The 27,954-nt window shown below is 42.3% G+C and overlaps 2 protein-coding genes across 12 annotated transcripts in view; both read right to left on the bottom strand.

The window, feature by feature from the left end:
- The window catches only part of Zzz3 (zinc finger ZZ-type containing 3), a 79,208-nt gene extending 72,138 nt beyond the window's left edge, over positions 1 to 7,070 (bottom strand). For 4 of the 7 annotated variants that reach the window (XM_036189353.1, XM_036189358.1, XM_036189359.1 and 1 more), the window contains exon 1: positions 7,015 to 7,070. The gene's annotated coding sequence lies outside the window, so the exon portion shown is untranslated. Of the gene's footprint in view, positions 1 to 5,183; positions 5,593 to 6,003; positions 6,801 to 7,014 lie in introns of those variants that run through there. The other 3 variants (XM_036189357.1, XM_036189354.1, XM_036189355.1) reach the window with 3 other exon arrangements.
- Positions 7,071 to 11,393: 4,323 nt separating this feature from the next.
- Positions 11,394 to 27,954, bottom strand: part of Usp33 (ubiquitin specific peptidase 33) — a 59,284-nt gene continuing 42,723 nt past the window's right edge. For 4 of the 5 annotated variants that reach the window (XM_036189349.1, XM_036189347.1, XM_036189348.1 and 1 more), the window contains 12 exons: positions 26,959 to 27,128; positions 26,768 to 26,862; positions 26,105 to 26,138; positions 23,592 to 23,637; positions 22,757 to 22,937; positions 21,798 to 21,924; positions 20,199 to 20,368; positions 18,552 to 18,633; positions 17,584 to 17,692; positions 14,819 to 14,921; positions 13,011 to 13,079; positions 11,394 to 12,554 (listed from right to left, as the gene is read on the bottom strand). In XM_036189349.1, coding sequence (XP_036045242.1) covers positions 12,397 to 12,554; positions 13,011 to 13,079; positions 14,819 to 14,921; positions 17,584 to 17,692; positions 18,552 to 18,633; positions 20,199 to 20,368; positions 21,798 to 21,924; positions 22,757 to 22,937; positions 23,592 to 23,637; positions 26,105 to 26,138; positions 26,768 to 26,862; positions 26,959 to 27,128 — 1,344 coding nt within the window. In that variant the 3' untranslated portion in view covers positions 11,394 to 12,396. The remainder of the gene's footprint in view (positions 12,555 to 13,010; positions 13,080 to 14,818; positions 14,922 to 17,583; positions 17,693 to 18,551; positions 18,634 to 20,198; positions 20,369 to 21,797; positions 21,925 to 22,756; positions 22,938 to 23,591; positions 23,638 to 26,104; positions 26,139 to 26,767; positions 26,863 to 26,958; positions 27,129 to 27,954) is intronic. The other variant, XM_036189350.1, reaches the window with a different exon arrangement.

Genomic DNA, 27,954 nt, shown 5'->3' with positions numbered 1-27,954 from the left:
TTGGAATCACTACTACCTGAGGAATTCCAAGAATGTAAAGCAAGCTACCAAGTAATGAAAAGGCACTAGCTGCTCAGGACTGCTAGACTCAAGTCTTCAGAACAAAATTAAGTTGGGGGAGCAGCTAAGGTACTGATGTAAGGCAGTACTGACAGAAACTAAAAATACACTGTTTACTTAACCCCATTAAAACAAACGTGTTCTACCAGTCCAAATGCACAGGCAGCTTTTCTCTGCAGCCCTTCATCCTTCCTGGAAACTATGACTGTCTTTAGAAGGCCGTCTAAGCTAGTGTTGAGATCCCATCTCAGGTTACAAAATGAAGTGATGATAAAGTAGATGATCTCACAATGTTGAGCAAAAACAGCCAAACACAGTGAAGCACATTCTACACTGAGATTTTAACAAGTAAACAAGACATTGTGTGGTCCTGGACATCAAAATTATAGTTTTTCCAGGGGAAGGAAAGGACGGTTAATAGCCAGAGGAAGGGTACAAGAGTTTCTGGGTTTTTTTAAATACTCTGCTTCTCAGGAATAACTACCAGTATGCTCAGCCTGTGCAAATTCACTTAGCTGTGCACTTATGAAAACTTTCCATGTATATCACACTTTAATGGTATTTACATGTTTAAAAAACAGGGAGGGGGGAAAATGTCTCCCCACAAGCAAAGAAACATTACTGTAAAAACAAAAGTTTATACTGAGTGGGAATAGTACAGGTAAGGACTTTAGGTGTATGGGGGAGAGAGACTAGTAATAAGTGGTAGAGCACTTGTCTAGCATGTGTGAGGCTTGGGGGTTAGAGAGATGATGGGCCTGGAGGTGGGTAGGGAGATGGGGCTGGATGGTACAGGAAAGTATTACAGCTAAGTGTGGAAGCACAGGCTCATAATCCTAGCATTTGGGAGGTGGAGGCATGAGGTTCAAAAAAATGTAAGACCTTAAGCTATGTAGCAAGTTCAAAGCCAGCCTGGGGTACATGACCCTGGAAAGAGAGGAAAAGCATGAGGAACATGTTTGTTGTTGTTGGGGGGGGGGGGCAGGGAAGGGAGGAATAAAAGAAACAAAAAAGGAAGGGCATGACTACTCCTAGGTATGGTAGAGCAAAATGTTTTATTATGGAGAAAAGGGAAAGCATAGCCACAGACAGAGACATCTGGGAGAATCTGAGAGAACATGTCCCTGTGCCAGGCCACGTGAATTTGGGGAAGGGAGAGGGGAGTGCCAGGACACCAAGAGGATAAAGGCTAGACCTAACGACCAGGTAACCAAAATGGCTGGATTATACAGGGAAGGGTAGCTGGGGGAAGAGCAGTCCAGCTACTGGGCTAGAGAAGTTTAGGGTAGGGGGTAGGGTTTGCCAGCCATTCCCTATACAGGTAGGGATGAAGGGATGCTGGAAGAACCTGGTGGGGCAGGTCTGCTTTGACATGTTAAATAGGCACCCCAGCTAGCCATCTGTCCTAGGTTCCTGAGACCTAACAGGGAGGTAATCACAAAGAGATGCTAATAAAACATACATCTTTTCCAAGAAAATAATCCTGACAAGTAACACATCCATATTTCACTTCATTTATGAAGAACATAAACTTTTTTTTTGGCGGGGGGGGGGGGGGGGACGGACAGGATTTCTTTGTATAGTCCTGGCTTTCCTGAAACTAACTCTGTAGACTGGGCTGGCCTTGAACTCAGAGATCTGCCTGCTTCTCCTCCCAAGTGCTAGGATTAAAGGTGTGCACCACATCACCCAGCACATAAACTTGATTTCTAAGTGGTAAGTGTGTTAAAGCAAAATGAGGCGGGGAATTAGCTGAATGGTAGAGGGCTAACATGTATAAGGTCCAAAGTCTGACCCTCAGCACTAAAGGAAGAGGAGGAAGAGGGAAAAAAGAAAGAAGTATAACAGACAGGTTCTATCAACTAAAAATCTAGTTGGGCCTTCAAGATGGATCATTGGATAAAAGCACTTGCCATCAAGTTTGACAACCTGAATTCAATCTGAAACCCCTATGGTAGGAGAGAACTACCATCTCCCCCACAAGCTGATCTGTAACTTCCACATACAAGGCCTCTCTCTTATGTGTGAAATACTTGATTTATCAATGCTCCCTGTTGCGTAGTAAACATTAGACGAAGGACTCTTAACGTGTAAGAACACTAAGTTTAAAAAATAAAAGACACAGGGCTACAGAGAGAAACCCTGTCTTGAAAAACTACAACAATACAAAGACACAAGTGGCACACACGAGTAGATCCATCACTTGTTGGCTGGAGGAGAAGTAGCTCCAGGTCGGCCTCCAGTGGAGGCCCTTCCACAAAACACTAGGGGAGAGAAGGAGCAGAAAACTGGGATTATAGCGGAGTAGAGTAGTGCATATCTAGCATGCTTGAAGTCCTAGAGTCAATTCCCAGCACTACAAAAACGGGGAGCAGGGGGAATAAATAACTAGCTTGACCTGTCATGCAATACTGTCCTCAAGGAAAGTCACAGATAAAAATTATTATACAACAGTACACAAAGAGTGACTACTTGAATAGAAAACAGGAAGGTAAGAAATGCAATGTCAAACAAAAACGCCAAGTGTAGACAGCCAGTTTCAGAAGCCACACACCTTCTGGGACTTTGCAGTGTTGACTGATAGACACACACATTTTTATCTAGTATGACAGTGGTTACCAAAGTACTGATTACAGAAAATTATACAAAAAAAAGTATCACATTTATACTAAATACTGCCAGAACACTACCATAATACTCAACTGTTACTTATAGTTTAATGTCAAACTCAATTTTTACTTGAGATTAATTTTCTTTTTAAAGTACCTGCAACATTTTCATTGACATTTTTGGCCATGTACTTTACTATAGTCTGCATGAACAATGACTGCACGCAAAATACTTTTCTTCTCTGTCTTAAATTTTCTCAACTGCAAAATAAAGTATCTGTAAAAGACAACTAATTTACAAAATTTACCCCAAAAACAGTTTGTAAAGCAACAGTTGTAAGAGATTTCTTATTCTTATTTATTTAAGGTTTTTCTAGGAATGGTTTCTCTGTATAGCCCTGTCTGTCCTAGAACTCATTCTGTAGTCCAGGCCAGCCTCAAATGCAGATTCACCTCTCTCAGCCTCCCAAGTCCTGGGATTAAAGGCATGCATCATCATGACCCAAGGAAGATTTCTTATTCTCCAACCCACACAACAGACCAATCATAATTATGCTCAACTTAGGCAGAGCTTTGCAGAAGCAACGGCACAAGTGTGACTTCTTCCAATACACTGCTGCCTTCTCTTTCCCTCTGGGTATCTCAAGGATGGGGTTTCACTCTGTCAGTGTCAAACTCAGTGATCCAATCCTTCCTCACCCTTTTGAGTGCTGGGATTACAAGCACAAGTCAATAGTCTACCTAACTAAATACTCCACAAAATTTCAATTAAATATCTACTTCATCTACTGACCATTATCACAAGTGATACCTAGTGTAACCTGAAGATGAACTGCAGAACTGTCTAAGAAACATCGAGAGCTGGGAATAATGGTACACCCTATAGTCACAACCCTTTGAAGGCAGAGGTGGACATATTGCCATGAGTTCAAAACCAGCATGGTCTGCACATAAGTGCCAAGCTAGCCAAGGCTACACAGTGAGAACCTGTCCTAAAATAAACTAACAATCCTTCCCACACCCCACTCCTACCCAAAAAGGAAGAACTTGTCAATTCAAGTTTCCCCCTCTATTATGACCCTGCCTATTGTTGGGTTCTGGTTCTTGCGTATCTACATGCCTCCCTTTCTGTAAACTTTTACAGTTCCATTTCACTGTCAAACTATATTTATCTTTTCTATATCATAACTCAACAGGTCTATTTCTCAACATTCCAACCTGCACTAGACTGAGTTTAATAAACAAACAAGAACACCGCTTGAGTCGTTATTATAACAGTTTGATAAACACAGGAGAATTTATATTTAGTAATGAATGTCTGCAGTCTCAGAATTCCAGAGACTGGGGCAAGAGGTTCTTAAAGTCCAGTAAAGCCTAAGCTATATTACCTAGTTTTTTAAAAATTTAAAATAAAACTCCATGGCTGCTAAGTTTTTTTTTTTTTCAGGAGAATAATGACAAAAACAATAGATACTTAACATCTTCTATTTTAAGTAGATGTTAGTATTAACTACTGAGGTCTATCACTCTAGTGAGTTTACTAAACTGCATGGTCAGAGCTGCTACTCCGAGGGGCTAAAAGTGACAGCTCAGCACCTACTGCTCTCCCAGAGGGGAGGGCCCTTTGGTTCCCAGAACTCTCATGGTTGCTCACAACCACCTATAACTCCAGGGACTGTGACACCTTCTTCTTTCTGACCTTCATTGGCCTCTTCACACACCTGGTGCATACACATTCAAAGAGGCACATACACTTAAAATACACATTTTCTTTAAACTTAAAAAAAATTTTTTTTTAAAGAACCACTACTTTAATTGAGCTAGTAAACTTAAAATTTCCAGAAACCCCCATGCATCGACATACTTTCAGTTTAGAATATATAATTATAAAATGAATGTTAAAAATTATAAATCTCAAGTGACAAAATAATTTTCTTAAATCTTTGTTTTACAGACTTTCTGTGAAAAGCTCCCAGCACCCCAGAACATTTCTACTACAAATGGCTGTTTTTGGAGAAATTCAACACATACCACCAAAGCATCCACATTCAATTAAGAAAGTGTGCCCAGGAGTCCTGACAGACTTGTCACTAAAGAAATTTTTCTCTAGTAGATGATTTGCTGTTTGCTAATGCTATGGTAGTTTATTATAAAAACAGCCCTCCAAATTAGCTCCCCTTCCTAAAAGACGAACTAAAGCATGGAACACACAATGACCAGGTACAGGGTAAAAAACTAAGCCTGGTAAACTATAACAAGGAACATTTTACTCTTCCTTTTGGTAAAAGGTATAATTATACTTTTGTAGTTTAAAAATCAGTCAGGCGGTAGTGACGCACACCTTTAGAACCAGCACTTGGGAGGCAGAGGCAGGAGGATCTCTGTGAATTTGGAAGCCACCTTGGTCTACAGAGTTGAGTTCCAGGACAGCCAGGGCTATAAAGAGAGACCCTGTTTTTGAAAAAACAAAACAAAACCAACAAGAAAGATGGCTTAGTAGGTAAGGGTGCTTACTACTTTATCTGGAGGTCCAGAGTTCGGATCCCACATCTACTTTGAGCAGCTTACAAACTCCTGGAAGACCAGCTCCTGGGGAATCAGACAGCCTCTTCTGCCTCCATAGGCAACCGTGCACATGTCTGCATACAGTGACCAACCAAGACAGTCTATGTGCTGGGTGTGATGCCATTCACCTCACTACTAGGCAAGCTGAGACAGGAAGACTTCTGCAAGTTCTGGGCCTAGTCAGCTCTACAGCTCTACAGCATCCTGAACTACAAAATGAGCCCATTTCAGAAAAGAAAAAAGAAAAATTTAAAAAAAAAAAATTAAAAACAAACTGTGAATGAGTTATCTGGTTTCCCGATAGTGCAACTTCCACACTTCTGAATACAAACGAAAACGAATATAGTAAACTCACTTAAGAGTAGATATTTGGAGACGGGCGGTGGTGGGTGACTCACGCCTTTAACCCCAGCACTCGGGGAGGCAGACCCAGTTGGATCTCTGTGAGTTCGAGGCCAGCCTGGGCTACCGAGTGAGTTCCAGTAAAGGCGCAAAGCTACACAGAGAAACCCTGTCTTGAAAAAACCAAAAAAAAAAAAAAAAAAAGAGTAGATAATTGAAGTGGAGAGAGTGATTCACTTATGAAAACACACCTCAAACTTAGGTAGCAAGATCAGCAGGATTTTCATTAAAACAATCCCATACTATTTTATGCAACCTAAAACCACCACCCCAGAATATCAAAATGGTAACCTCAATAACACTAAAAAGCAAAGCCCTACTGATGGGGAGTTAATAAGCATGAACATAACAATGATTTTATTCTGACCTCAGATACTGTCAGGGAAGAAGGGGATTCCAAACATTGCCAAAAGCTACTGTCAACAGCCAGGGCACTGAGAACTTCTCAATGGCCAAGTGAGTAACTAAGTGATGCCCAGACACACGGAGAGATGCCCGGCGTTCTGTGAGGCGACAGAAGAGGAAACAGGGCTGGAATGCTTTAGAAAAGGGTAACTGGGCAAAAACTGGCACGTCGGCAGAGCGGGCAGTGCCGGCGGCCGGGGCGGGCTGGCCGCGGGGCCGGCGGGGGAGCTGTCGGCAGGTGGCGGGCGCCTGGGGGCGGGAGGAGCGCAGCGCCCGACGGCCAGTCCGCACAGCCGCCGGCGACCGGGCGGCGCGCGCGGCAAGGCTCCCGGAGGCCGGGCGCGCGCCCCGGCCCCTCCCTGACCACTTGCCTGCAGGAAAAGAGTTGCAGGTCCCAGGTCCCCGGAACCCGGGGATCCGCCATCCAGCACAACCGCTCTGCCAACAAGGTCCCGCGAGAGCCGGGAGATCTCGCGATACAGACCCACTAGCATCTCGCGGGCGCGCTCGGGCACCAACATGGCGGCGAGGGGGGAGAATCACTACTTCAGGATTTGGAAAAAGTGTGCCTCGTTCTCGGACTGGAGAGCCGCGGGCCCACAGGAGGAGGGGCAAGCCTTCCCCGCCCTGCACGTGCCTCCGAGTGGCCCGCGGCAGGAGAAGGGCCGGAAGCCACACCGAGCCCTCGGCTGGCCGCGGCACCCCACACACAAAACCCAGCTCGACCTCAGCCGGCCTCGCCGCGGGTCACGTGACAGTCACGTGGGCCGCGCGGCGCGCGCCCGGCGTCTCCGCCGCCCTCCCCGCCCCCTCGGCCGCGCACGCGCGCGCCCGGCCCACGTGGGGGCGCCGCCGCCTCAGCCACCCCCCTCCCGGCGCTCGTCCGGGGGGCTCCGGCCCCGCGCGCCGCCTCCGCGCGCCCCTCCTCCGGCCCCGCCGGCCGCCCCGCCGCGCGCCCCGGGAGCCCGCTCACCTCTCGCGTCGGGCCGGCCGCTCGGGGAGGCGCCGCCCGCGTGGCCGCCCTCGGCCCCCGCCGCGCGCTGGCTCGAGCGCCCTCCCTCCGCCGCAGGAAGCTCCACAGCGGCGCCGCGGCGCTTCCAGGTGGGTCCCCGCCTCCCGCTCCTCCACTTCCCGCAGCAGCCGCGGCTCCTTCCGGTCCCCTCCTTCCTCGGGCTGGAGACGCGTGGTGCCGGGCGCTCACCGCGCCACCTGCTGGTGGCCGCGGCCGCTGCAGCGAGGAGGGCGCCGCCGGCCGGCTCCCGGCGTCGGGTGAGCACTCCTGGCTTCCCAGGAGGCAGCCCCGGCACGGCGACGCTCTCCGCGCGGACGCGCAGCCCCGGCACGGCGACGCTCTCCGCGCGGACGCGCAGCCCCGCGCGCGTCACCTCCAGCCTTTGCTCAGGCCCCGAGTCCCAGCTCCTCCGCATCTCCTGTGTTTCAGGTCTCTTCTGGAGTCTCCCTCAGAGGGGCTGTCCAGACCACTCCAAGGGTCCGAAGAGCACACCTGCACTACTGCTTTTACTCTGCGTACTTTTAAACAGCACTTCTACCCATTATTTGTTAAGTATTCTCCCCACCAAGAACTTAGTATCTTCAAAGGCAGGGCGTCTTAATTATGCTCCGTGCCTTTTTCCGACAATTGTGTCTAGCACCAAGTATGGGACTGGGGTGTATTTATGTAGCTCAGCGCGCACTTACCCTGCGTGAAGCTCGTGAGTTTCATCTCTAACACCTGCCTTCGAATACATTATACCCACCTTCAGTAATGGAGCTAAGCATTTTCTCTGGGTTGACCATCACTTCTGAGCCGTGGAAATGCTGACCTAAACCTCTGGCTGTTAGATTATGTTCCAAAAATACGAAGTCCACCAGTGGAATCTGTTAACTGGGGCTCTTCACAACAGTAAAGTACTGCTTCAGTGCCTGTGTTTTCCTTAGCTGAAGCAGCTGTTTTGTTTTTCTAAGCAAGTGGATATCTGTGGTTCCTTTTCAATCGCTGGTAAGTTATTAAATCATTAAAGTGTCATGTATTTGTTTAGTTTCCAGTTCAACTCAAAATAACATCTGCTCCAAGATAAAGGGTACCAATTATATTGTACTGATAATCACACCTATAATCTTACATTGCCTTCGTCTTCTTGGTTGGGTCTGTAAGCCCTCACCAGAGCACATCCCTGCCATACTTTTTATTGAACTCTGTTGGAATAGGCATAGATATAAAAATAACATGGTTTCCCTACCAAATTCTGTCCATAATAGCTTTATATACAGGGCAATATGCTGCCGACATAGGATAGCTACCAATGGGATGGTCAGAACTTTCCTTTCTGCTGTCCAGAGCCAGCCACCAGGTGACAGCTCCAGCCATGGCATTGTCACACTGCATCATCTATTTCCAAGAGAACTGATCATTGTCATTTAAAAGTCTTGTCATTTATTCCAACTTGCATCCATGAAGGACCATCCCATCTGTATAACCCAATGGACTAGATGAGGCACTCTGTTCAGATCTAGTTCAACTTTTTTTCTTCTCCAAGAATGATACCAAGAGCATTCCCTTTTAAGTCTCTGCACTAGTGTGTGAACATCTGCTATCAGAGAAACCCAACCTGTGACCTTGCTCACATTTGTTGACAAAACACATATTACATACAATTTGGAGTTTGTTTTCATTGAGACAACACCTTCTATAGTCCAGGCTGATTTACAACTCCATATATAGCTTGGAACTCTTGATTTTCTACCTCTGCCTCACAGTGCTGGAATTTTAGGCTACCAAGCAAAATTGCAGCCAGCCTGAGCTACATAAGGCCCTGTCTGAGAGAGATGAAAGTTCTAAACTTGTCCATTTACAAACCAGGCCTAAATTTCAGTTTCTTAAACAAAGGGCTATTAGTCAACACTACCACAGACAGCAGGGATGAGGGAGGGAGCACATAGAAGGCCTGAGTCCGCCCCATGGTATCTCAAAGCACTGACCAAATAAGGACAGTTCCTGTGCATGTCCAAAGATAGTAAAACTAACCTCAGCCAATCAAAAGTATACTAGTGTAACTGTTGCCTGTTTGACCAGTCACATTCAAGGTGACCTAACTCTTCCTAGAATTCCCCTAGCTGTGCTTAAAGGGAGCCTGTGTGCTCCTCTCGGGGTGCCATTTTGTACAAATGGTTGACATTTTGTATTATTATTATGTCTGGAGTCTTCCTTCAGCAATATGCAGATCCTTACATTTGGGGGCTCATCTGGGATCACTGAGGCCCCTCAACTCTAGTAGAGCATTTTAGGGGAGTACATTTTGTACTCTGCTGATGGATGAGTCTGGGTGTGTCTTTGTCTGGTCTGCTGTCCAGACACAATCTGGAGGCTTAGGGAGGTATGGTGGATGTGGCATTGACTCCTTCCTGGAGGGGAGGGGGTTCTGGTGGAACCCGAAGGCTCCACTTTGGTGGAGCAGAAAACTCTAGTCTGACTTTGGTTTTGGTAGTCAATGACTCCTACATGGCTGAGCCTGGTTGCGGGATAGACCACTGTCTACAACATTCTGGTCTCTTTCCCAGACTCTGGTGGGTTTGGGGTGTGTGTGTGTGTGTGTGTGTGTGTGTGTGTGTGTGTGTGTAGAACACAAATCTTAAAAGGTCTTATTAATTAAAAAAAAAAAAAAAAAAAAACCTGGGGACAGATATTGGGGTGAAAACTGAGAGATCAGAGAAACAGAACAAGCCACAGCCAACCTCACCTTGCCAACTCCTCAGCTGATCTTGTTTCCTCAGACTGAAAGCCTCTGAGTCCTCATCCAGAATGAATCTCAGCTGGACTGCTTAAAAGCCTGGTTCTCACGCCTTATATACTCTTCTGTTTCCTGCCATCATTTCCTGGGATTACTTCCCAAGCAAAGACATGAGTGCTGGGATTAAAGGTGTGTACCACCACGCCTGGCTCTGTTCCCTGTGTGGCCTTGAACTCACAGAGATCCAGATGGATCCCTGCCTCCCGAGTGATATTATTAAAGGCGTGTGTGCCACCACTGTCTGGCTTCTATATCTAATCTAGTGGCTGTTGTGTTCTCTGACCCCCAGATAAGTTTATTAGGGTACACTATTATGGTACACAATATATTGGGGTACACAAAGTATCACCATGTGTGTGTTTTGTTCATCTTTTACTTTCTTGAAACATACTACCATGGGACAGTCAGCAAGCTCCACCCCTTCGGACCTAGTCCAGTCACATTTCAAGGACTTCAAATACCAGGCAGAGAATCTGGGGCAGCCAGGGAAACCATATTTTGCAGGAATGAATGGCCAGATGGCGGCACCTTCCACCTCCCTACCATCTGTCAGGTTAAAGATATCATGTATGGAAAGCCTGGGCATCCCGACTAGGTCTCATACATCACCACATGACAGTATCTGATAGAGAGCCCCCCTTCTTGGTTGAAGCCCTTCCTGCCACTGGTCCCAATAGTCTTGCAGGTGAAAGAAGCAGAATGGCTGAAGGACCATAAGCCAGCAGTCCCACCCGCTCTGTACAAGGAGAACCTATGCTCTGGTGTCACCCCGTCCACCAGCACCTGCCCCTCCCCACACAGATAGCTGCTGCCAAACCAGGCCTGGGGGTGGGGGGGAAGAAGGTGTGGTCAGTTGCCCTCACACCTGATCCCAGACCATGAGACAGGCAGATCTGCTACAGTTGCCCTGTCTCTGTGGGCAACTGGGTCACCAAATCAGGCAGGTCATCAGTACATGTCCCACATACCCTTTGCTACTAGTGATTTGTATAACTGGAAGATGCAGAACCCCAAATTTTCTGAAAAACTATCTGCCTTATTAGACCCTCTAGATTCTGTAATGATCACACATCAGCCCATGTGGGATGATTGTCAACAACTTTTACAGTTGCTGTTCACAACTGAGGAGCAAGAACAGATTCTGGCTGCTGCCCATAAAGTGGTTCCAGGCCCCAATGGCCAGCCCACAGCTATTCAGGCCAATATTGATGAGGCATGATCTTAACTGGCCCAGAATGGGATCACAACGGCCCACAGACAGGAAGGAGCTGAAGGTCTACCACCAGATTCTGATGGGGGTCTCCATGAGCCTCAAGATGGTCCACAAATATATCCAAGGTAGGACAGGTAATTCAAGGTAAGGATGAGACTCCAGGAACCATTCTGAAATGGCTAATAGAGGCTTAGAGAACCTTAATTCCTTTCCACCTGAAATGGATTTAAAAACTTTACTACAGCGAAGAACTTCGTTTTTGCATGTTTTCAAATAAGATATAATGAAAGGCATTAATATTAACAAACTTCATGCCCTTTGAAAAGTCTATCAAATAAATTCAACATTCGGTTTACACATATTAAAATTACTTTTATTGAGTTTTAACATTGCTTGTAGATGGTGCAGCTACCCCACACAGAAACAAAGCCATGGTGAACGCTGTTACACACCCTCAGTGTCACCTGACCTGTTTGCACGTGGAATACAGTTAAGCTTTTGACATCACATAATCAAGCAAACAGCAGTGCATACTCTATTATTCAAAAAGACTTTATGCATTTCATTAAAAAAATCATTTTGCAAGTGGTTTCAGCTTTACCCACAATCTCATTTGACACATTCCATACATCATGCTCTCAAAATAAAAAGTGGCCTAAAACTAAGATTTTTTTTTTGTTTAGGTTACTGACATCAATGAATACCATTCAGGTCTACAGTATTAAAGTTTAACATTTTACATTATAAGTGGCAATAAGTTACTGATAATCTGGTGACAAATTCCACTCAAACTAAATACATCCTGTTACATCCAAAAGACATTTTGTAAATTTTAATAAGCAATTTTGTATGCTGCAGTGCAAAAGAAGTAACACCTAATGTTTCCTGAGCTTTAGAAAATTAACAACTTTCAGACCACTACTCTATTTAAAACAGGCTGCTTACTATGCAAAGCCATGTCAAAACTATACAATTAAATTAGGTTTTTTGAGAACTGGAAAGATTGGCCAGCTGTGATGGCTTAGGGTAAAGAAAAAGTTTTCAAGCATCAGTATTTACAGCTCTGAAGAGGGTACCTGCATCTGCCTGAAGAGCAAAGGTCAGAGAACCTGACTACCAAGTGCCCTTTTCCTTTCAAGAATAGTACACTGAAAGACATTATGGTCAGTTATTTAGCATTAAATACTACCAACTTATATTACACATTTTAACATACCATCCCATAATGCCCAGTAAAAAGGAATAAATGTGATAAAAGATGAAAATAAAAGAAATAAACATGCTTTAAGGAATGTTTTGAATTTGTGTGCATCAAGTGAGGATGACTTCTCATTAGAGCTCTGCACCCTCAAAACTACAGAGATCGAGTTTCTACTTCAATCTTTTCCTCTGCTTGTAGTACGTCAGGGTCAACATGAACAACCGGAGGTCGGAGGATTACTTCAGGCCCTCCACCATAGATAGACTGCAGGAAATTCCATGTTTCTTCTGAAATTTGACCAGAGTCTGCTCCTAAAATTGTGTGTATGCAGAAAGAATGATGTTTACAAACATGAATGTTTATATTGCATAGATAAAAGCTACAGTATTAATGTCTTTAAAATTTCTAGAGACCCATATTCCTCGTTCCAACTAACAACTCTAAAACCTTCCCACAAATAACACACTGCTTCCTCACCCTTTGTTCTACTGTAAGCCTGAACATCCCTGAATTAGGTTAATAAAAAAAAAATAAATAAATAACATGATGGCTGGTTAGTATTTTATCAGTGAGACATCATCAGCAAGTAAGGGTTTCAATACTAATTAAAACATGATGGTGCACACCTGTAATCCCCACACTTCAGAGGCAGAAGCAGGAGGATCACAAGTTAACGCTGCCACTCTCGGCTATATAGCACACTCAAGGCCAGTCTGGGTACATGTCTCAGAGAAAAAGCTGTGTGTATGTTTATTAAATAAACTCACCTTGCTTGAGCATCACGTTACCACATTTAGTGACTGCAATTTTGGTGTTGTCGATAGGACCTGGGGGATCTCAATCAAAAGGATAAAAGAATTATAAAATGCACACTTTCAAAGAAATGCTGCAAAGAACTGCATCATTTTATTGCTGAAATAATTGAGAACTACCAATATAGTCAAAGTAGATATTTTTTAACCAAATACCATCTATTTTAAGTATCTTCTCAGCTTTGGGGGTTTCATGTGACCCAAAACAACAAAGAAAGGTGAGAGGTTCCTCAGCACCAAAATCTAATAGAAACAATTTCTTAACTGCTCATTTGGGAATTGCAGATCAAATATTTTTTTAATGCTACAAAAGAACAACCCCTTTATAAAAAAAAAAATTCATATTCTCAGTTCCAAATTTGTTATTTAAAGCAAAATCACTATAAAATGAAATATTCAAAAGGCTTTTTTTTTTTTTTTTTTGAACATGAAAGAATAACACAGCCGGGCGGTGGTGGCGCATGCCTTTAACCCCAGCACTCGGGAGGCAGAGAGACAGGCTGATCTCAGTGAGTTCGAGGCCAGCCTGGTCTCCAAAGTGAGTTCCAATAAAGGCGCAAAGCTACACAGAGAAACCCTGTCTCGAAAAACCAAAAAAAAAAGAAAGAATAACACTTGTCCATCCTCAAAAGTTCCCAACCAGCACAAGGAAGAAAAATTACTAAAATCTTACAGAATATCTGTGGTCTTCTGCTTTTGCACAATTCATTGTTTAAGAAAATTACTGAAGAGGGCAGTCAGGACTTATAAGAACAAAGTATAATGCAATATATGTTTGAAATGCCATAATTAAGTCCGTCATTTCGTGTGCTAACTTGAAAAATGGACCAAAGGACTCAAATACATACTTTTTTTGCAATCAACTCAATATATCAAGAACACCTTATTTTCAAATGATAAATAGTAGTAGTATTGAAATATATTCTCACTATGTAGTCCTGGCTGGCCTGACACTGGCTACGTAGAAGAGGCTGGCCTCAACTCCTCAGATCCCCCTGCCTCTGCCAGCCCCAGCACTAGGATTAGAGGCGTGCACCATCATGCCTTCTACTCAGATTATCATACATAATTATTTAAAAAGTCCACATTGAGGTTTGGGGATTTAGCTCAGTGGTAGAGGCCCTGGGTTTGATCCTCAGCTACAAAAAAAAAAGAAAAAAGAAAAGAAAAAAAAAGTCCATATTGTGTTCCATTGTATTGGATAAAATTATAATTTACTCACCATCCTGTTGTACAGTATTTCAAGTTTTTTCTTTTTTTTTTTGGGGGGGGGGGTGGTCTTTTTGAGATGAAATCTCTCTCTTACATAGTGCTTAATATGTGGACCAGCTGGCTTAGAACTCACAAATAACCCCTGCCTCTAAAGTTGTTCAGCATTACGATGATTTTTATTTATGCAGCTGTGTGTATGGGATGTCTGTGCCAGTGGAGACTACAGAGTGCCAGGTCCGCTGGAGCTGGAGTTACAGGTGACGAGCTGGTTGACCGGGATGCTGAAAGCTAAACTCAGGCCCTCCAGAGAGCAGCATGTGCTCTTAACTACCAAGCCATCTCTCTAGCCACTGGTATTAAAATTAAAGACAATTTTTGTTTAATTCTTTCATTCTTGCCATGGGTAATAATTGTAAGCTCACAGCAACAAGACTATAAACTAGAATATAAGTTCCCTGAAGTCATGGTTCTTTTTTGCTCATTGGTATAATCTCCAATATTCATAAAATTAATAAAAAATGACTAAGAAACCATTTCAGTTAACCACTTACCTCCATCCTTACCCTTCACAAAACTCTCCCATTCTCTAAACCACTGCATACTGATACAATAAAAAGTAGCCGGGGAGTCCTCCTCTTGAAATGCTCTGTTGAGCTACAGAGAGAAAAAGTCAAGCACCTAGTATCTGGAACTTGCGATAGTCTCCTTCAGCATCTAACACGGTAATTTCTCATATACACATGAGGACCACTAAGACTGGCACAGTAGGTTATCTTAGTTCTAAGAGACAGAGTGTAGTCTATCAATAAATGACTTTAGATTATGTGTCAAAATATAACAAGCACATACAAAAGAGAAGCATAAAGAACAGGTTAAGAGAAGATGGCTGAGGCAAAGTATTCAATAAATACTTCATATGTTTATTAAAAATCTTTCACCACAGCCAACTTAAAAAACAAAACAAAAAAACAAAACCAACAAACAAACAAACTGTGAAGACCAGATGGCTAGAAACATTGCTATTAAAAGAAAGGCGCAGGTAACAGGGTCTCCAAAGAATCAAGGGCGTTTGGAATTTGTCTAATTACAGGGGCATTTCCTGTTGGGCAACCAAATGCCCTTCATATATACTAGAAAAGGACAGACAGCCAAATTCAGATTTCCAGTTCTTTACAACTTTTAAATTATGTTGGGAGCGTGTGTGCATGTGTGCTCACACTAGTGATGCCATCGCAAACGTAGAGATCAAAAGATAGCTTGTAGAAGTCAGTTCTCTCCTTGTCATTACATGAAACCAGGGGATTGAAGTCAGGTCATCCTGCTTGGCACCAAGGGCCTTACCCACAGAACCATCTAAACAGACCTGTTTCTTTAACTGCATCTAATGCAAACCCTGTAACCCTGGGGGAGAGAAGTACAGATGGAGTTGGAGAGATAGCAGGAACATGTTGGTATGATCTAAATTGTATTCATACATACAAAAAAAATGATCATCCGCAAAGACTTGTTATGCTCTCCCTCAACTGCATTATGTTTGCTAGATAAGTACGTACCACTGAGCTACATCCCTAGTGCCATTTTCTTTAAGACAGTTTGATGTATCTCAGACTGGCCTCAAGCTCACTATGTAACCAAGGATGATCTTAAAGTTGTGATCTTCCTACCTCCCCATGTACCACCATGCCAAGTTTATGCAGCTCTAGGGACTGAACCCAGTAGAGCGCTAAGGAAGCATTCCACTACTACATACCTAGCCCCAAAGGTTCTCACTAGTGGTTCAGAAGCACTCCTGTGATCTGACTTCATCCAGTTCCTTTTTTTCCATGTGTGATCACAGTAACCTTAGTTATTCCCAGAAACCACCCTGGTACATTCCTGAGTCTCAGGCTTCTGCAATGATCACACACACACACACACACACACACACTTTACAACTATTTATGTGACTGTCTCCCGCATACCCTATAAGGCTTTTTTTAAACTCCACTCCGATAGACTTATCTTGATCACTTTAACTCCTCACACTCTCAAGCTCTTTAAAAACTCTCAACACTTTTGTCCTTTCTAATAGCTTTTTTCAAAGGGAGGGGTTAAGAAAACATCTCATGTAGCCCAGGAAGCCTCAAAATCCAGACACCTCTGCTTCCACCTCCCAATGGCTAGATTACAGACATGTGCCACCATGCCCAGCTGCTCATGACCCTTTAATATTTTCCAACTTCAAGTATGTTGAGGGAAAGTCTTCCTGGGACACTCAGAAGCTACTTACAGAGGAACCATAATATAGGATAGGAAAATTTCTGGGTCTATGTATGATGGTTCTAAAGAAATCAAGACCTGGGCATGGTGACATACAACCCCAGCACAGTGGGGGTAATGCAAGGAGAGCAAACATTCAAAGCTAGCCTAGGGTACAGAGACCCCCTAGATGACCACGAAAGAGACTGTACCCATTGCATTTGCTATAGAGTGTTACAATGATAGATGACCACAAAAGAGATTGTACCCATTGCATTTGCTATAGAGTGTCACAATGATAGATGACCACAAACTCGGTAACTAAAAAGGGAAATTTGTTTTCTCACAGTTCCAGAGACAACATCCAACATCCAAGTGCTCAGAACACTGTTCCCTGGAGATGTAGAGAAATTCCACTCTGCCTCCTTCACAGCTGGCTGCCTGTGGTTGTTTCACTTCAGTCTACCTCCATCCCGCCATAGCATGCTCTTCTCTGTGTCTTGAGAGGAACACTGACTGGAGTTAGCTTCTATACAAACTTCTCAGGATGACTTCAACCCAAAATCCTATGCAAAGATCCTATTCAGGGTCACGTTTGTCATTCAGATCAGTTCACAACAGGCACAAGACAGAAAATTCTTTGAGGATCCAGCATTCAATTGACTACAGATACTATTCAGTATTTCTACAATCTTTAAGCAGAGGTTAAAACTTAACCTTACAGAAATCTAACAACTAAGACTATTGAGTATTGAGGGTCCAGACCCTTCGAGAATGAAGGTGTGGGTCCCTTCAGCAATCAACAGCCACAGCCAGCTGCAGCGTGAACAGACAACTCTAATGAGAAACATGCAATTTGGGGAATTAGATTTCATGCCAAGGCAAATACCCAGAGGGGAGAAAAGCAGCCACAGGAAGAAGAGAACTAGAACTGGAGAGAACGGAGCAGGGTCCATCACGCCGTACCGGCAGGACCTGACACCTACTGCAGCTCTCTCTCACCCATCGTTCGCTAACAACTGTCAGATCGTCATCTCTATCTTACATCATTTACAATTTGAAAGTGTAACTTATTTACCCGAATGAAAATTTCCAGTTCAGTTTTTCTTCGTTTTTCAGTCTTCTCTGCCTCTATTTGGCAAGTGTGACAAATGTACAGGTGGTTGACAGCGGGTCCTCCTCCGTACCTAAACAGGAAGTTAGGACTGAAAGTCACAGCTGCAGAGAAGAGGCCCATGTCCTAGGACACTGTTTCTAGCTTTTCAATCAATGTTTAAATTGCCAGCTACAAATAAATCTGGGGCTGGCAAGATGGCTCAGTGGCTCTTAAAGTAAGTTTAGTTCTGGGTTTGTTCCTCAGGACCCACATAACAGATTCAGAACTGTCTCCTTCAAATTGTCACAGGATGAACGCACATACACAAAATGACTTTTAAACAATAATATACAAAAGAAGTCACAGAGAAACTCAATTCTATGTTCACCAGAGCAAACAGCACTATCAATGTGTTGCCTACCCTGTTTTATCTGCATTTCGACTTTCCCTTATAGGTACTTCTGCTTCAGTGTTAGAAATGAGAACAAGGCGAACGAGGTTCAAACCTTAGCACAAAATATTCTTAGTTCTGTGAGCAAATTTAATCAATGAAGTCTTTCCATACTCAAGTAAAAAGCACTTAGTCCATTTTTAGTATTTAATTTAAAATACTTAGTATGGAAAATAACATTTAATTTTTTTTAATTTGGGAATAAGAACATCTCTTTTAATAGTGTACAATTATGAGAGATCTTAGTATTGGGGAGATGTAACATCCTTTAAATAAGGTACATAAAGTTATATACTACAGCACATCTTATAGATAATCATAAAAATTCCCTTTATTTAGACTAGGGCCTAAAAGTCTTCCTGCTCATACTTTTAAATGAATAAATTAATTCTTCATAGGCATCAAATAACACATTGGGTATTTGTGACATAACACAACACTTTTGTAACTACTTTCAATTTGTTTTATGATACCATAATGTTGGATTTCAAGAACAAACCTGCTATAGAGGTTATCCCAAATATTCTGAGGCAGCATCAAAACTAAGTCTTCAATATAACTAGCTTTTCGTGGAGGAATACCTAAAAAACATATTTAACAGTATACTTAATTTTTTACACCTTAATTTCTTTACATGACTTTAAAGGGCTAACTTTTGCAGTGCTAAAGACTATAAATCAAAAGCTTAACTGAAGTAAGGCAAGCATTCTCTCACACCTAAAGTCTTTTTTTGTTTTCTTTGCTTTTCTTGAGACAGGGTTTCTTTGTGTAGTCCTAGCTGTCCTGGAACTCTCTCTGTAGACCAGGCTGGACTCAAACTCATAGAGATCCACCTGCCTCTGCCTCCAGAGTGCTAGGATTAAAGGTATGTGTCACCACCACCCAGCACATAAAGTCATTTTTAAAGGTGACTGGCCAATTCTCTCTCTCTCTCTCTCTCTCTCTCTCTCTCTCTCTCTCTCTCTCTCTCTCTCTCTCTCTCTCTCTCTTTCTCTCTCTTTCTCTCTCTCTCTCTCACACACACACACACACACACCCCTCTCTTTTTTAGATAGGGTCTTACTTTGTAGCCCAGCTTAGCAACTTAACAACTCACAGCAAGTCTTTTGCATCAGATTCTCAAATAGTGGGATTACAGGAGTATACCACCACGCCTGGCCTGGCTTTCAATCACTGTTCTTAAATCTCTCCTTACAAAAGCAGAAGTAAAAAGCATTTTTGGCAACTATGTTTCCTAAAGATGAGCACAGCATACATCTTGAAATACACATTCGAGCCGGGCAGTGGTGGCGCACACCTTTAATCCCAGCACTCGGAAGGCAGAGCCAGGCGGATCTCAGAGTTCAAGGCCAGCCTGGTCTACAGAGTGAGTTCCAGGAAAGGTGCAAAGCTACAGAGAAACCCAGCCTCGAAAAACAAAACAAAACAAAAAATACACATTCGATTACTGATTGATTTAGCAGCACTAGGGTTTGAGACCAGGACCCTGTGCAAACCAAGCATGTGCTCAATCACTGACCAGCACCATCAGACTCAGAAATAATGACCGTAGGTTTCTATCAACAATACAGGGTATTCCCACCCCTGTATTTTCATTACAAAAATAATTAACAGGTTGGGGATTTAGCTCAGTGGTAGAGCACTTGCCTAGCAAGTGCAAGGCCCTGGGTTCGGTCCTCAGCTCTCAAAAAAAAATTAACAATAGCAAATCTCCAACCATAAAGTTCAATCAAAGTGTCCACACAAAGGTCTTACTTATTACTGCAGGAATAGACAGTAATAGCCCATCAATCACATTTCACAAATCCCAAATATGCTTGTATACTTCAAAAAGGCAGCTACTCATGAGAGACACACAGCTGAGAACTACAGATGCAGGTGGAGCTAAGCACAAGAACGGCCCTCACCAGGAGAAGTGTCCAAGTGTCTGACTCTGGCATGAAATTAAAACTTTCACAACACTGAAATAGTCTTTGGTATTCTAGTGAAGCCTAGCCCTCATTTCTGAAACCATAAGGAATCACATACACTCAGCTCCAGATGGGGATGAGCAATCAGAAGAAGAGGGAATTCTTGGCTTGTAACTAATTTGCAAATTATTTAACAGCAACCACCTAACACTGTTTAACATAACAGTACTCCTTACCTCCATGAATACAGAGAAAGTCATTATTTGAAATAGGGCCAGGCTCAGCAAAGGTCTTGAATTTATTTAACCACTGTCGAGATATGTAAAACTGGAGGAGGCTGGGCTCCATCATGTTCAACAGGTTTGACACCCTTCTCCTTTCCTTCTGTGCCTCTTCGCTGCTCTTCCTAGTGAGGACAATGGTTCATTAAAGTTAATACACATTTTACTACGTTAAACAAACAGCAGGACTCTTCATTATTAGATTTAAAGTGCATGCTACTATTTACTACAGATCTTATCAGCCCTAAGGAATTTCAAGAAAAATATTGTTTGTCCCACAGCTATACAATATACTATACATTACCCTGGGGGTTAATACTGAATCGTAACTATGGGTATCCATGTAACAACTGGTACAAGGTATGCATTCATTGTTAATAGGATCAAGTCAAGTAGCTAAGCTGCTTTCTTGGTTCCTGTTTCAGTATCTGGCATCTTCTTTTATAAGATACTGAAATATATCAAAGATTTTTATAGTAATACCTTTTTTACTATTGGATATCTAGAGAAGAAATTTGGTATTTAATTCCAACTTTATATACTTTAAAAAACAACAACAAACAAAATGCTCAGCAGGTAAGCGTGTTGCCACCAAATCAGAGGACCTGAGTTTAATCCCAGAATCCACATGGTGGAAGAACCAATTCCTGGAGTTGTTCTCTGACCTCCACAAACAAACTTCAGTGCACACACAAAAGGCACATACATGCATACACACATAAATAAATAAATGCTAAAGAAAGGAATGAGGGGCTGGAGAGATAGCTCAGCAGTTAAGAGCACTTGCTGTTCTTGCAGAGGACCTGGGTTAGTTTCCCAGAACCCACATGGTAGCTCACAACCATTTGTAACTCTGGTTACAGATGCCTCTTATGACCTCCTCTGGCATCAGGCATACATGTGGTGCACAGAGATACATATATACAAAATACCCATATACATAAAATAAATAAATTTAAGTGAACCTTTAAAAAAATAAGCACTTAAAAAATCTACAATAAAATATATCCTGCTGTGGAATAATCCTCTTGTACACTGTAAAGATTTTTCACTCAAATTAGTTTAATAAAAATGCTGATTGGCCAGGAACTAGGCAGAAGTATAGGTGGGGCAACCAAACTAAGAATGATGGGAAAGAGAGGGGCAGAGCCAGGAGTCACCAGCCAGATGCAGGTGGAGCAGGACATGAATATGCCATGCTAATGAAGATACTTCCAAGTAATAAGGAATATGGGTTAAGTGTAAGAGTTAGCTATAACAAGCCTGAGCTATTGGCAGATCATTTATAATTAATATAAGCCTGTGTGGTAATTTGGGAAGCAGCTGCTTGGGTATTTGGAAGTGGCTGGCTGGACAGAAACTTCTGCCTACAATACCCCTTTGCCTGTCTATGAATCTTGGATTTTCTGAACAGAAGATCATTCTGTGAACAGCTTTTTTATCTTACTCCTAGGAGTACATTTCTTATCCTCACTCATAAACCCTTCAAGTCTCAGAAGTGCAGATCCCTGCAAAGAGATGTTCTTCACAGTGTCATGACAGTTCCCCCATCACCTATAGAAAAGGACGTAGGCCTCAGCATTCTGTACAGTGGACTCTGAAACTTCAGTGACGCTCTGATCATCAAATTCATACCACAGGTTATTTAAATTGTTTCGGCAGTAGGCGATGTAGTGCCCACCTGTATTACAAGGAAAAGAACTCGTTAGGGTGCTACATATCACACCTACACAGCATCTGTGATCTCAGTGGGTCATTCTGCACTCAGCACTACCACTGGAGGACAGGAAGGGCAAGAATTTTAATCTTTTATTCTGGTTTTGAGATAAGGTTTCACTATTGTAGCCCAGGTTGGTCATGAACTGACAATCTTCCCACCTCAGCTACCCAAATGCTGCAAATTCAAGTGTGCTCTGCCACACTCACCTTAGACCACTTAACCCTGAAAACCTTCTACAAAACCCACCCTGTTAAAGCTGTTACCATTTGCCCTTATAACTAATTTCTATTACTCTAAATATTCTAAGGAAGATATTTAGTGTCTTAAAACTTAACGTCACAAATGTATATAATAACTGTACATATTTATGGGGCAGATTAGGGCAACTAATGTAATTTTTACCTTAAACTTGGGGGAGTTTTTTGTTGGACAGTCTCTGCTACTCAGGCTGGCCCTGAACTTAGCAGGCATTCAATGTTTGCCAATAAGATCAAGTTAGATAGCTAATCTGTACTCCTGGTACCTTTTTCAAGCAGCTGACCTTTTTTTTGGCCTTGAATTCCTAATTGTTCTGCTTTGGCCACAAGTACTGCAATGATAGGCAAGTGCTCCACACCAGCTGTTTTCCTAAACCTTTATTATCATTCCCTTGTGTTAAGTCTGTCATTTTCCTAACAAGAAGGACTCAAATCTGTTTTTAAATTTTTCTTCCCTTGGTCAAGTGGTGCTTATTTGAGCAATCAACTCAGATATGTTTTTTAATCAAGATCAGATGTCAAGTCTTTGGACTCACTGCTCGCAGTCCCATGGTGACAGATGACGGAGAGGAGGTCGTATGTCACGATCTGAACTGGGCTGTCCTTTGCGAGAAACGGCTGAAGATCCAGGCCTTCCAGAGGAAAGGAAACGTGGGTGCCGATTTTGGTAGAAAACATCAGTTCATGTCGAAATCTTTTAAGATGGATACACAAAATCTAAAAAAGTGTAATTCAACATCCAAATTAATTATTAAAAAAGATTCCAAGTGGTAAAAAAAGTAAAGTTTTATTTTATAAACAAGAAAATTCAAAAATTACACTAATTTAAATGTTCATTTTAAAATATTGTGTTTTGGTTTTTGGAATTTTTTTTTTTTCTATTTTTATAAGACAAGGAAAGTCTCACTATGTAGAACTGGCTGGGCCAGAACTTGATTGCTATGTAGACCAGGCTGGCCTTAAACTCAAAGAGATTTGCATAGCCGCCATGCCTGGGTCATTTTATATTCTCAATAAGAGTCTATGAGGTTTTTATATTATTTAAGGAGGAATGTTAAATATCATCCTGATTCTACCATGAGTCCAAATATACTTTCAATGTGGCAGTGAGCATGGCTCTTCCTAAGCTCAATGCTACTGGTTTCTGATAGTACACTTCAGACCTGCAAAACCCTGCAATGTCTGATGCCATGTTCAAGAGCACACTGCTAAAGAGTATTTACATATTCAAGCCAACCTCCTAAAATCAATCCTAAAGGTACATGTGGATAATCATATGACACCTCTATGTTTCAACCATGCTGAGCTTACTACAGCATAGGACATTAATGCATTACCACATTTTATAAGGGAGTCAAAATGAAGTCCTACCTCAGGAAACTTCTGTACTTTACAAAACTTTACTCCATTCCTCAACCTAAAGATAGGAAAAAAAAACCATCAATCTACAAAACATTTATTACATTTAAACGGACCATAAAAATCTTTCAGAAAATGTTAAGAGGTATCAGAGCATCAATATTCCTGAGTTATGTTATATATATTTATATACTAAATATCCTTAACAATAAAATAGCCCGTATCATAAAAATAACTTATATCAAGATAATAAAAAGTTAAAAGTCACTGCACAATGCTTTGATTTAAAAAAAAAAAAGATTAGGGACTAGCCATGTGGTAGAACACTTGCCTAGGATACACAAACCTTGGGTTCCATCCCTAGCACTACAGAGGTCCAGCTGGTAGCGCATGCCTATAGCCTCAGTCCTCAGGAGGCAAGAGCTGGAAAACCAGACATTCAAGGTCATCCTCAGCTACAAGACAAGCTCGAGGCCAGCATGGGATACATGAGATCCTGCTTGTAAAAAATGAGCACCAAATAAGCAAGCCATTGTCTATATTTTTATAACATGCAGATACTAAGTAAAATTGCATAGTGCAAAATCAGTAGTTCAGGTTCATATATTTATTTTTTATTTTATTTTGGAGACAAAGTCTCAAATTTATAATCCTATCTCAGTGCTGAGAATATCAGCATTTACACACACCTGGCTTGAAAACTTTTTTTTGTTGTTGTTTTTTTGTTTTTTGTTTTTTTTTGAGACAGGGTCTCTCTACATAACCCTGGCATTCCTGTAACAACTCATTATGTAGACCAGGCTGGTCTTGAACTCACAGAGATGAATCAGCTTCTGCTTCCTAAGAGCTGGGATTAAAGGCATGAGTTATCACACCTGGCCCATGACATAATATATAAATATCACACCTGGACTGGAAACCTTTACTCTTAAATGTTGGAGAAAAATTTGAGCCAGAGAGTGATTATCGTAATTAATCAGTATGATCTCCACTCGGGAGCTGGGGTGAACACTGGTTCTTTCCTTCATCATGGTTTCTTCTACCTGGTATGTTTGGCTTCACAAGGAGATACCTTTCTAGACTCAGTTTCTTTTCAGCTATCAGACAGGGCTTCCAGACAAAATAAGGAAAATCTTTCTGCATGGGTAAGAGAGGTATTTATTTATTTTTACATTTATTGTCTAAGCACTGTTCCACACCATTCTACCATAAAGGGGACGGACAACTGAAGACTGAGGTCTCTGTGTTGTTATGGGCAGTAGCTTCTTAGTCTGTATTAAGAGTCCAGCTTTAGGGGCTGAAAAGATGCTCAGCAGTTAAGAGCACTTGCTGCTCTTGCAGAGGACTCGGGCTCAGCTCCTAGCACTCACATTCCAATTTCAGGGGATCTGATGCCCTCTTCTGACCTCCATGGGCACTGGGCACATATCTGATGCACATACATACAAGCAGGCAGAGTATTCACTCACATAAAATAAAAATTAAAGATTCCAGCTTTTCTTAGGAGTTTTTCTATTACAGAGTATGGTGATACTATATTTATAAAATGTGATTTTATTTGTATACTAATAAAGTTGCCCTGGGGTCAGAGCAAGCCAGAGCAGAAGCTGGGTGGTGATGGTGCATTCCTTTAATCCCAGCACTTGGGAGGCAGAGCTAGGCGGATCTCTGTGTGTTCAAGGACACAGCCAACATGGCAGACACACGCCTTTAATCTCAATACCAACCATAGAAGACCTGGAGGTCTGTACAGACAGGCAGTGACAAGGAGGTCATGTGGCTGGGTTTACAACCAATGAGAAAGCAGAACAGAAAGTCTATAAAAAGAAAACACACACAGAAATAGGTCTCTTGCGGAGAGGAAAGACAGCAGAAGCAGTGAAGGGTAAGGCCCTCAGCTATTGCTCTGACCTCTTGGTTTTTAACTCTGCAACTGGCTCTGTGTTTCTTATTTAACAAGACAGTTACATCTACAACAGAGATTCAGAAAATTATCTAATTCCCTCTACATCAAAAATACTTTATAAATGTCTGCTTTTTCTGATATCATCAAGAGGTGTTTGCTTTTGTTGGTTGTGGTTGCTGACTTCTGGCTGGTCTGTAACCCACTACCTAGACCAAGTTGTCCCATTACACCCAGCCCAAAAAGAGGTTTTTAAAAGTCAAAATTATTACAAGACAGAAAAGGAAGCTGGTAGTAGATGTGAACAAAATGAGGCTTAGCCATCCTGTTGCTCTGCCCCATAATAGCAGACCTTTCATGTCCTGAGTGCCACCGGTCACCATGCAAATTCACATACTTACTTCATTCCTCAAAATCTACACATTTAATACCATCTTACATCAGACACTAACATTTCCCTTAAACATATTTTACAAAATAACCAATCTTTCTTAGTATTAGAGAAAGGCTTTCTGGCCTAGAGTTACCAGACACAGGATCTAGTATAACTCCAGTGTGCCCAGTTCAGATAACTAGGAAAAAGACAAACTAGGAAACTGAAAGCAATATCAGTGTTACTTACTTTTTGCATTTTTCACAACTGTACATATTGTCACCTGAAATAGAACAGATCAGTCACTCATCTAATCACCAGCAAACTTCTCTGCAATCCCCCGGTGTGTCCAGTGTGGACTTCACTGCACAGGGATAGTGAATAACTCCTGATGTCTTTTTCCCTACGACCACCACCCTCCCTCCCTCAGTCTGATGGACTAACTCAACAAACAGTCTCTTCATTTATTCACTAAACAGTATTTACTGCTCATCCCGCCATATGCCCAGCATGATGCTGGACACACAAGAAAAATGTAGGATCTTCAATGAAGCTGAAGATGTAAAGACAATTCAAGACACATCTTATATCCATTATTTTCATTGAGTTCCTCCTTCTCTGAATCACAGAACTACAAAATGTGTCATTTGTATTAGGGAAATCTATATAAATTCCTTCAGGACATGACTTTTCTCATCATATTTCCACTGCCATGGGAGGTACCTCCATGCAAATACAAGCAAGTACTATTTAAGCTATCCGGGTTGGGGATTTAGCTCAGTGGTAGAGCGCTCACCTAGCAAGCGCAAGGCCCTGGGTTCAATCCTCAGCTAAAAAAAAAAAAAAGCTATCCAAATATTCAGCATTAGATTCACTACAAAAACCAATCATGAATATGATGACATTTCTTACCTTTAAGTTCATCTCTGGCGAAGAAGGCAGCAAGACAATCTTGCAAGGTTACTACTGGACCCCAAAACCAGCTAGGGACACAGGAGACAACAAACCTGAAACATCATTGACAGAAGAAAGAGAAGTGTTCTGCTAGCAGAGCAGAAGCAGCAGGTCAACAATCAGTCCAAGCAAAGAGAGTAAGCACGCACCTCTTCACATACTCCATGAAGAAAGCTATCCACCCTTGGGGCGCATACGCTTCACCACACGACCCTGCCTTGACTATGGTTGGGTGACTGGAGGAGTGCAGCTTGGCAAGGTCTTCCTTGCCAGGAATCGGCAAGGACAGATCCTGAAAGGTCTCGAGGGTTACAGACACCTGCAAGTGTTTGGTTTTAACAGGATGGAAAGAATCCAGCACAGTTATTTATAAGATTAGATTTCCTCCAAAGATGAAAGCAAATTATTATAATAAGCAGATATAAACAACAAGCAAATTGTTTTCAGAATATTATAGACAGAAAAGATCCTGGCTTGCTGTGGACCAGGTGCTGTTCCAAATGTAATCTTCCTGTAAGCCACTAGTATTTCTAAGAAGCATAGCAAATCCAGCCACCTGGCACCTGAAGACTGGTGTTCAGATTCTTTGGCATGTGGGGCGGGGCGGGGCACACGGGACTGGGTGATGCTACATCATCTGGATTGTTCTCAAACTCTGGGGCTCAAGTCATTCTCTCCCCTCAGCCTCCAAGTACAGAACTGCAGGCTGCAAATAGTCTCAAATGTTGTTTAAAGGGGTGAAGAGGAAACCAAACCCGACATCAACTGCACTTAAGAGCAGGGATGCATCATGGGAGATACAATGCTTCAGGCAACCATGAAGTGCATTTACCACACACTAAGATGACTATGACGCCTTTGGTCATACAATCTCACTACATGAGAATCACATGCAGTCTGTCCTTAACTGCAGCACTACCTATACACTCTAAGTAAAAGCATTTCTGGGTAATATATCCTCTATGTGTAAATGATCCGACTGAATGCCTTACATTTGACTTAACAACAATAACTGAAAACTTATTTCTCTCTTGTTCCTGAGACATTATTTCACATTCATTAACTATACTCATTCCTGCAGTAAAGTAAAAAACTAAGAAATTCCAAAGGATTAGGTGTTGGTAAAAACCCTCACAATAATTTTA

The sequence above is a fragment of the Onychomys torridus genome, chromosome 6 (assembly GCF_903995425.1).
Source record: "Onychomys torridus chromosome 6, mOncTor1.1, whole genome shotgun sequence".
Classification (NCBI taxonomy): Eukaryota; Metazoa; Chordata; class Mammalia; order Rodentia; family Cricetidae; genus Onychomys; species Onychomys torridus.
Note: the sequence above shows the minus strand (reverse complement) of the source record. Positions and strands in the feature narration are given on the sequence as shown.